The sequence below is a fragment of the Phaseolus vulgaris genome, chromosome 2 (genome assembly GCF_051622355.1).
Source record: "Phaseolus vulgaris cultivar YP4 chromosome 2, ASM5162235v1, whole genome shotgun sequence".
NCBI lineage: Eukaryota > Viridiplantae > Streptophyta > Magnoliopsida > Fabales > Fabaceae > Phaseolus > Phaseolus vulgaris.
This window is the reverse complement of record NC_143499.1, coordinates 15775491-15785438: the sequence shown is the minus strand read 5'-3', so window position 1 is coordinate 15785438 and position 9948 is coordinate 15775491. Positions and strand designations below refer to the sequence as shown.

Here is a 9948-nt window from a genome sequence, read left to right as displayed (position 1 = left end):
TACAGAAAAGGACGAGAATTGATTATGATGAAATTTTTGCTCCAATTTCAAGAATGGAGACAATTCGACTTCTTTTGTCTTTTGTTGCACAACTTGATTGACCAATCTATCAAATGAATGTGAAATCCTCATTTTTAAATGGAGTCCTTGAAGAAGAAGTCTATGTAGAGAAACCATCTAGGTACATCAAATTTGGAAAGGAAAGGAAAGTGTTGAAGCTAAAAGCACTATATGGGTTAAAACAAGCGAACATGGAACACTCGATACTTACACCAAAAGGAATAAATTCTTACAATGTCCTTATGAGCATGCACTAAGAAAAGAAGAAGGTAGAGTCTACTTCTTATTTCTCTTTATGTTGATGATCTCATTTTCATGAGGAGTAATGAGAGATAGTTGAAGATTTTAAAGATGCTATGACACAAGAGTTTGAAATAAAGAATTTAGGATTGATGAAGTATTTTCTTCACCTTGAGATTAGACAATGAGATTTTGGAATTTTTAGGTCACAAGAAGCATATGTGAAGGATATTCTGAAGAAAAGCAAGATGGAAGGTTGTAATTCGGTAACAATACCAATGGAACTCGGTACAAAACTCTCTAATTTTAAGGGAGGAGATTAAGTGAATGCAAGTGAATAACACAATTTTATTAAGGAGTATAATCTCACATGTACAAGACCGAACATTGTATATAATGTTGGTATAGTAAGTCAATATATGGAGCATCCAAGATGGTCACACACAAAAGCTATTAAAAGAATTCTTCGATACATTTGAGAAATAGAATTAATCACTCAGATTACTCTATTCAAAGACAAATGAATTTGAGTTGGTAGGATAATCTGATAGTGATTGGTGTGGAGATGTAGATGATAAAAAAAGTACAACCGAATATGTGTACATGGGGAATACAACATTCACATGGCTCTCAAAGAAGCAACCAATCGTAAATTTGTCAACATGTGAGGCGAAATATGTTACAACATCTTGGTGTGTAAATTTATTCAATACATTTGGACTAACTTCTTTCTTTTTTTGAAGTCTCGATTTTGTTTCAAGGTAAATGAAGATTTGGCTAAAAGAGATGTTATGTTTAAAATTGGGAAACCGTGGAGGGAATATAGATGCAAGCTTTGGAATGAATTTTATGACCCACTTATAAGCAGAAGTGACCTCATCAAGAATGTTCTAGCTGGATTAAACACGGAACAATGGGTTGTTTTTGTTGATTATCGTTTGAGACCTTCTACAGTGGTATTGTAAACTTTGTTTTTTTTTTATTGTTAATAAGCTTACTTTAAGTTTACTCAAACTGATTTTATTTTCACTTTGTGTAATAGAAATAAAGATATAAGGAAGAGACAAATTATTCTGCACACTGGTGGTGCTATGTCTTTGTCAAGAAGAAGAAATAATTTGGTATTTGTTTACTTATATTATGCTCTCTATTTTAATATGTTATAATTTCTGCCACATTATACTTATATTATTAGTGTTGAACATATAGAAAATTGAGACTGGTAAGAATATTGGACGAGCTGAAATGTGGAAGATCACACATAAGAGGAAAAATGGCACATATGTGAATGATGAGGCACTGGAAATTGGGGTAAGTGTTTGGACTGCTTTGATGATGATGTATTGATCATGATGATATGTTGGATTGCTTGCATACATATCTTGATCATAACCCTGCATACATCAAATCTTCCTCCTGAGTAAGCATCCTGATTACATGCAAATGCTCATGCTGTTTGGAATCTATGTTGTAGTTGTAGTTGAGAGTTCAACCATTTGATAGATATTTCTGAATTGTGGGATCAGTTTTCCAGCAACCAAGTATAATCTCAACAACTCCTGAGTGATAAAATGGTTATGGGAACAATGTGATCACGTCACATATGACATTCTTTAGGACTTGATAAGTCTTAGGGTTTAAAGGGTTCAAATGACGTGTTCCTTGTTCTGAAATGCTTAATGAAAAGGGGTTTAGTGCTTGATTATGTTTACTATTGTCATAATATATTATAACAAATATATGTTGTTCTTTTGATTATTTCCAAATTTATTCAGGAAAAATTGATGAACTAATGTTGACAAATCCAAAGGGTGGTTCAGATATATCTTCAGAAGAACCAACTGATGTCATATTTGGTAAGGAGCATCCGGTTCGAGTTAGAGGGCTATCATATGGAGTTTGTCCCAATCTTGCTTAAAAAGGATCCACAACAAGGCTAAGTGGTATGAACTATGCTTCATCTAGTTCAATTTCATCAAATGGGGAGGACAAGGTAACTCAAATGGAAACTGAACTTGCAACTATGAAAAATCAAATGAACACTTTGCTTGCATATATTACTTCAAGAAAAGATGTTCCATAACATTTTGCTGATAGCTAATTTCGTTCATGTATCCATCAATGAGGTATTAATATATATATATATATATATATATTTATTGGTGTCTTTTATTTTATAATTATAAATATTCAAATTCATTAACTTAAAATTATTTATTTCAGGCATCAGATAATGGAAGTGGTGCTCCATCACCTAATCAAATAATAAGATCAAGTTCTGGAAGCAAAACTGATTAGGGATGTGTGTTTTAATTTTAAACTTGATTAGGGATGTATGAACTTTTGAACAATTATGTGTTTTAATTTTAAACTTGATTAGGGATGTATTATAAACTTTTTATGTGTTTTAATTTTCAGTTATGTATCAACTTTTGAACAATATTATTGTGCTTTAATTTTCAATGAAATGAATGGATGATATAACTTTATACATTATTTTATTTTATTATGAAAATATATTATGTTTAGGTTAATTGTACAAACCAAATTATAAAAAAATGGTGATTAAATTTTTTTTTATTCAGAACTAAAATTACGTAAGTTAAAAACGCCACATTATACCTTATATAATGATGTCAAAATCTTCTTCAATGAATTAAATTGCGACAATTGTAACTGACACTAACATAAAAAAAACCGTCACTTTAAACATAATGTTAAAGTGACGGGTGTTGCGGCGGATAACGTAAAACGACCACATTAAATTTTGTGACGGTCAGTTTTATGACGGTTTGGGAAACCGCTACACACGTATATTGTAGCGGTTATAAACGTTAGTTTGTACGAAAATAACCGTCACTATGCACTTTTTTTTTTGTAGTGTCATGAATGTTTAGGAAATGCTGGTTTTTATTTTGCAAGAAACAATGGGTAATAGAGTTGAAACATCTTACATTGCTCCATATTAATTATTTTTTTACTGATAAGAAAATAAATATGTTTCATAATTTTTTTATAACATTGAATAAATATTTTTCTCTCCTTAGTATAATACGATTGAAGGATATTTTTTTGTTTCATCAATCATTATTATTACTTCATTTTCTTCGGTTAGCATTAAATACAATGAACATATTTGCAAATCTCAATTTATTTAAAAATCAATTAAACAAGTAGTTTTTATAACTCTTTCCTACAATGTGCTTCTTATATATATACTTGTTCAACAGCAGTGATCTTCTTATTCCCAATAACGAGAGTGGTGACTAGAATTGCACGTTTAAAGCTGTGTTTTTAAACCCCGCCAGCTATAATCTGTTCTGGTTTCACTGTACATCACAACCCTGAAATCGCAATTGCAGCTTGTTTTTCAGAACCTCCATGCTGTAATTAGGAAATATATGTAATCAAAATGCATCGACATTTATGGCAATAAATTGAGACACTAAACAAAGGGCTAAATCAACACTTAAAGCTACAAAGAAATAATATCATTTTTTAAATAAATAGGTACCAAATGATAAACTTGTATTTGACCTCATTAAAGTTATAGTATGGTCATGGATCACAAATAAGTAATATGGCTTTTCTTTCTCCTCTCTTGATTGGTCTATTAACCTAATGATATATATCTAAAAAACCCTAATGATACATCTAAAGTTTCAAAACATGTATTGTAAATTGTTTATTTTTTGGCAAGAAATAAATAAGTATAGTAAAACGGGACACTTAAATGTTTCAACCCTCTTACAGATATGTCACAAAAAACTGAGATAGGTTCTTAATATTACAAAATTGTAACTTAATACCTATAATATACTACCTTTTTGACCTTCATATATTATTTTGCATCCACCAAACTTTTCATACCAAACAAATCCCAACCAAAATATTGACAGTTCGGCTGCTATTCAAATAAACATGTGGGCAGATGTTGTAGAGAAAAACCAATGTGGCAAGCAGATGTTTTGTATAATTGTTGGAACACTATAGTCTTAACTTCAGAAGATATTTGATGTCTTGTTTTTTTATAGGGTTGGAAGCCTCTTATACTCTTTTAATATAATTTTATCTAACTGAAAAAAAAACACATAAAGCGACAGTAATTAAGGTTTCAGGATCACTGTGACTATAGTTGTAGTTGTCTACAATTTCTCATACTATGGACGATGCAATTGTAACTATAGACCCTAATTTAAAATCTTGTTAGACATCTACAGTTTTCAAAACCATACTTCTTGCTACTGTAGCTCACATGGATAGCCGTTTCTAATTAGAAAAAGGCACGTCCAACCTCCAAACATTATCATGTAATACTCTTCATAAACAAACTTATTATCCCTGACCTAACTTCAGAAGTGGACTGAATAGGCCACAAACAATTAAATTGACACAAAGATAACACGACTTTCTTGGAAAATGTGCATAAATATAACAAAAAAATGTTTTAGCTGAATTTTTTTTAAAGAACTTTGGCTGCACACGATAATTATTAAGATCCATTTCCGTGAATGTATATATATACTAATTAATGCAAGAAAACTCTCTTTCAGCTGAACTTGTTCAGCTCAACAAATTCTCATAAGGCTCTAACAGACAATGGTGGAACCAAAGAAAGCAGAATGCAGTGTATACAGAAAGAATACCTGTGTGGTCCTGGTGTAATATGTTGAGTTGAACATGGGATTGCCCTAAAAAAGTAATCAAATATGTAACAGCCGTGAAAAGAAATGAATTCAACTCATATTTTAGCTCTGTGTCAGTTGAACCCAAGAGTTCCCCCAAACACTTCATAGGCCTATAACGAGTACCAGTTTAGACTAGCAAGCCCATCATATAGATGAAGCGTTCAGAGGAACTCCGAGAGACAGCCAACAGAAAATCCCTGAAATGCTTTTCTACTACTTGTATTTGATGCATAAAGGCATAGCAATTGTTCTATTTATATCTGGTGGAGAATTTCACGTTCATTGTTAATCAAAATAAATGTAAATTTTATGTGGACATGGAGAATTCCACGTAGTGAAGGCATTTTATTTTACTCTGAACCTGGTCTGGATGTTTGCCAAGAAGGGGATATGGAGTCAGTGATAGAGTGGGCTCGTTGCTGCTAAAGTAATTCTAAAGTTAACATAACAGTAAGATCCTTGCCCTTTAAGTCATTTTCATATATAGTATGAACTTTAAGGCTAGGGCAAACATAATAAAGAGTTGTTTTTTAGCACATAAGAGATGATATGATGTATTCAGAAAAAAAAAATTAGCATTCAATGAAAAGTCATGATAGATACGACTTTATATTATAAAAGTAAATGAACTTATATAGCTGGATAATTTTTTACTGGGTGTATAGACTATAAAACCTTGTCACATCCAATACAATTGTTTTGCCAATAAAAAATAAAATAAAATATTCGTTTGATGATGTATTGCTCAATCCGAACTTCTTTTCCATTATTCATAATTGATTAATGAAGTTTAATGATTCTTTAGTAAAAGTGCAATGCTCTAATCTTATCAAAATCATCCTTCAAATTCATTAGTAATTCTACAATAATCACTATATATATTGAATTCATATTTCATATATGTAATACAAATCTCATTTTTTAAATTTAGTTAAACTTAAACTTTATTTTTTAATACACCATTTTGTTTATAAAACATCTCTTAATAATTATTTTCTCCTAATTCAAAGAATTGTCATAATTGTTAACTTTGCACTCAACCAAAATAATATATTTAGCATATAATAGTAAAAATATATCGCTTGTAGAATTAACTTTTTGACAAAGTAAAATTGACAGAACTAAAAAAGTACTCCATTTAAAATTGTATGCCGAATTTTATTTTATTTGTTACTTTTAAAAACAAACAAAACATGAAACAAATTTAATAAAGTGTTAAAACTCAAATATATATTTAAATATGGAGGTAAATACATTGAACATCTTTTTTCTTCTAAAATTAAAGTAATATATATTTTAATACTACTATATGGTTATATATTTAAGGGTGTTATAGGTACTCTCGTTCTATTATTACATATATTTTATTTAACATTTCTAATTATATAATTAATTTTCTATTAATAATAATTTGGGTATATTTTTTAATGCTTAATGTATTTAATTAAAATTGGTGTTGCTTTAATAATTTTATATAAAAGGTATATATTTAATGTAATACTACACTACAAGAAAACCATGAAATAGAAACCAATTTTTAGAGACCAAAATAATTAGTTGCAATAGTAACTAAATTAGAGATCATTTTAGAAACTAAAAAAATTTGATTTCTAAATTAGTTTATATTATTGTTAAATAGTTTCTAAATTACTATCTAATTAGCAATCAATGTTTTTGCTACCAAATTTAGAAACTAAATAATTGGTAGTTAAAACCTTGGTTGCTAATTAGATACCAATTTAGAAACTATTTAACAAAAATAGAAACTAATTTAGAAACCATTTTTTTTTTAGTTTCTAAAATAGTCTTTAATTTAGTTACTATTGCAACTAATTATTTTGATTTCTAAAAATTGGTTTCTATTTCATGATTTTCTTGTAATGCTAGTATAGAATAATACCATTTATCGCATTTGAGAAGTATCTCCATCTAACTAAGAAAGGCATAACCACTTCAAACATCCCACAACATAGGATTGACATTGTCCAGTGCACACATACCCAACTCTAATCTAATGGGCCAGAAGTGCATGAATAGGCAATGTATAGAATAGAATAGAATAGAAAAACTGATCTAGTATGCAACATCCCTGCCAATGACTAGCCGTGTACTTGGCACTTGTATACCCAAGAGATTGATAGCTTCAACTCCTATGGTCCCGGTTGCCAATCACTTGCAGTCCCTTCTTCAAGGCATCTGCAGCACCTATAACAAAGTAGATGAAGAGGATATACAGCACAGTGGCTCTCGTACATGCCACCAATAAACCCGCAGCAACACCAGCCATGCGCTATTTGTAGTCACCAAAGGACAAAAAATGGCATCTTGAGTGCATAGTTAGAGATGCACCTAGCAACTCCACCCTACCACCGAATAGAGATACACACATTCCCACCACTGCACCCCCTGGAATACTACTCAACCATTTTATTACAGCTGGTTTGCTCTAGACACCAATGTTGTTAAAATCGTAACTCAAAATCGTAACTCGTAGACGGATCGGAGAGGAAAAAAAATTTGTAACTCGGGGATCGTAATTCGACTCGGAAGAGTTACTATCCGAGTTACTATACATAAGATAATTAAAAATAGACTCATAATTCATGAAATGATCCAAATATATAACATAACTAAATGGTCCAAATACATAACATTATTAAAAGTAGATTCAACATAATGTTTAATACAGATAAACTATCCAATTAAATCATTCACACTAATCATAGGATAACCATCTTTGGTCCTCCAAAAGATCTTCATTTTCATTATCATCAATAGGAGGAACTTCCAAATCATCATCAATTGGAGGAACCTCCAAATCATTTGTTGCTCCTCTACTAGCATCATCTTCTCCAACTTCAAGTAATATGTCTTCATCTAAACCATATAATGTTTCATTTTCCTCCACAGTCCATTCATCATCAGAAGAAAGATCATCAATAGTATATTCTTTTGTTTTTCTAACATCTTTCTTCTTCGTCAATCTTGAATTAGTCATCACAAACATCACATCATTCATAGTCATTTGGTGTAAACGATTTCTTTTCTTAGTGTGGACCTAAATAATTATAAAACTAGTTAACACATCATATGATCATCTAAAAAATAATTATGAAATCACTTTCAATAATTTAAATTCTTACCCTTTCAAAAGCACTCCAATTACGCTCACAGCCAGATGAATTACAAGTCAAACTCAATACTCTAATTGCAAATCTTTGTAGTTCTGGATGTTGATCACCATATGATTCCCACCATTGTGATGGAGTTTTGGTCTTAAGTCTAAGCTGAGCTAATGGAGTACCATACAATCTAGACATGGTCTTGAAACTCTCTAATTGAAGATCAATTTTACCCATCACATCAAGGTCTCCTACCAACCTCTCCAAACATTCATACAATCCACGTTTCACCTCATAATCAACATTAAAGTCAGGATGATAATGTAACATGAGATTAAGATAATAGCCTACAGCATGCAACGACCTATGCAATTGGTTGTCCCATCGATGGTCAATGATTTTCCAAAGGGGAGTGTAGCTAAATAAGATAAAAATAAATAAATTAATCTCCAAAACAAGTCTATATATCTAATTGAGAAATTTATAATTTTTTGCATTATTTGTTATACAATTTGGATGACATTTTCTTCCCCCACGACTTTAACAATATCATCTATCATTTTGAAGATTTTTTCAGCGGTCTTGCATATATCAAATGCATCAATAGATTTCAAAAAGACAGTTCCTCTTGGACTATTTACCAAAAAATTAAGTATAGTCCTCCTCTTCCTATCCGTCCATCCATCTGTCATTATTGTACATCCAACTTTTTTCCAACAAGTTTATGTTCTTCTACAATCTACTTTGTCTTCTCAACCTCTTGCTTCAAATATTTCACTCTTATTTCATGATATGATGGTGGCTTTTTAATCCGGGACCATGTCTACTAATTAACTCAACCATCCTCTTAAATTCCTCACTGTTTGCTACATTAAAAGGAATAACATTATTGTAGAAAAACCTAGCCATCTCTTGACATGCATCCTCTATGTAATTCTTCTTGAAAATTGCATTAATTGTACTTTGAGTTCCCTTTCTTTTAAAGATATTTGAAGAGTCCTGTATCGATCAGGTCGTCGGGTGTGATGACGTGGACAAGAGAAAGGTAGGTGGTCAAGAAGTCAACATAGTCGCCGTATGTAGAAGCGACGTTCTGCAGTATACATAATCGGTTATCGCCGAGAAGTGTCACCGCCAAGATGAGTCATCGCCCGAGAGAAGGACATCGCCTAAGCAAGACGTCGCCCAAGTAAGACATCGCCCGAAGAGTCAACCCGCGTGACAGAAGCATTTCGCAGAGAAGAGGGCCCACACGATGGAATAACCCTAAGTTGGGTGGCGACGCTGTGGGACCCTCCGCACAGAATAAACGATCAAGTCAAAGGGGCACGTGACAATGCCCACGTGCTCATTAAAGATCTCTAAGGAAGGCTGCATGCATGACACGTGATTAATTAGGGCACCCACGAAGTATGATGGCGCGAGAGATACGACGCTCAAGTTAGAACCCAAGCGGCCACAAGGTTATTCATTGCACTCCAGATAAGGGAAGTCCATGTGCTAGATACGCTCAGATCCTAGGAATAGCGGCGCAAGGACCTTCTCTAAGGAACCCTAGATAAGAGCAGCGACGCAAAGGTAAACCCTAGTTTCCACCTATATAAAGGGCACTAAGAGCCCTAGTAAGGGACAGTTTTTTACAAGCTTTAACCTAATTCTCATAGTTACACAGAGCACTAAACCCTAGTTGTTCTTGACGGCGCACCCACTGTGAGAACAAGGCAATTGGGGCAACACCATTCTAGTTCACAGTTTTTAGTCACTCAGCACAGTTTCTTTGACCACCCTCGTAGCATTCGTACAAGTGTTCCGATACGGGGTGTGTCTCCCTTTGATGT

The 9948-nt window shown here is 32.4% G+C and overlaps 1 protein-coding gene across 1 annotated transcript; it reads left to right on the top strand.

Annotated features, from left to right (window-relative positions):
• Positions 1-903: 903 nt before the first annotated feature.
• Positions 904-2218, top strand: LOC137809080 (uncharacterized). Its single transcript, XM_090297893.1, has 5 exons — positions 904-948; positions 1062-1261; positions 1343-1421; positions 1510-1611; positions 2111-2218. Exons 1-5 carry the CDS (start codon positions 904-906, stop codon positions 2216-2218), a joined length of 534 nt encoding a protein of 177 aa, XP_090154019.1.
• Positions 2219-9948: the final 7730 nt, after the last annotated feature.

Bases quoted from the DNA above. Each gene is read 5' to 3' on its own strand.
- LOC137809080 (XM_090297893.1), top strand. From the start codon at position 904: ATGGGGAATACAACATTCACATGGCTCTCAAAGAAGCAACCAATC. The intron at 1,262-1,342 runs GTAAACTTTGTT...TTTGTGTAATAG, and splicing joins AGACCTTCTACAGTGGTATT to AAATAAAGATATAAGGAAGA. The intron at 1,422-1,509 runs GTATTTGTTTAC...TTGAACATATAG, and splicing joins CAAGAAGAAGAAATAATTTG to AAAATTGAGACTGGTAAGAA.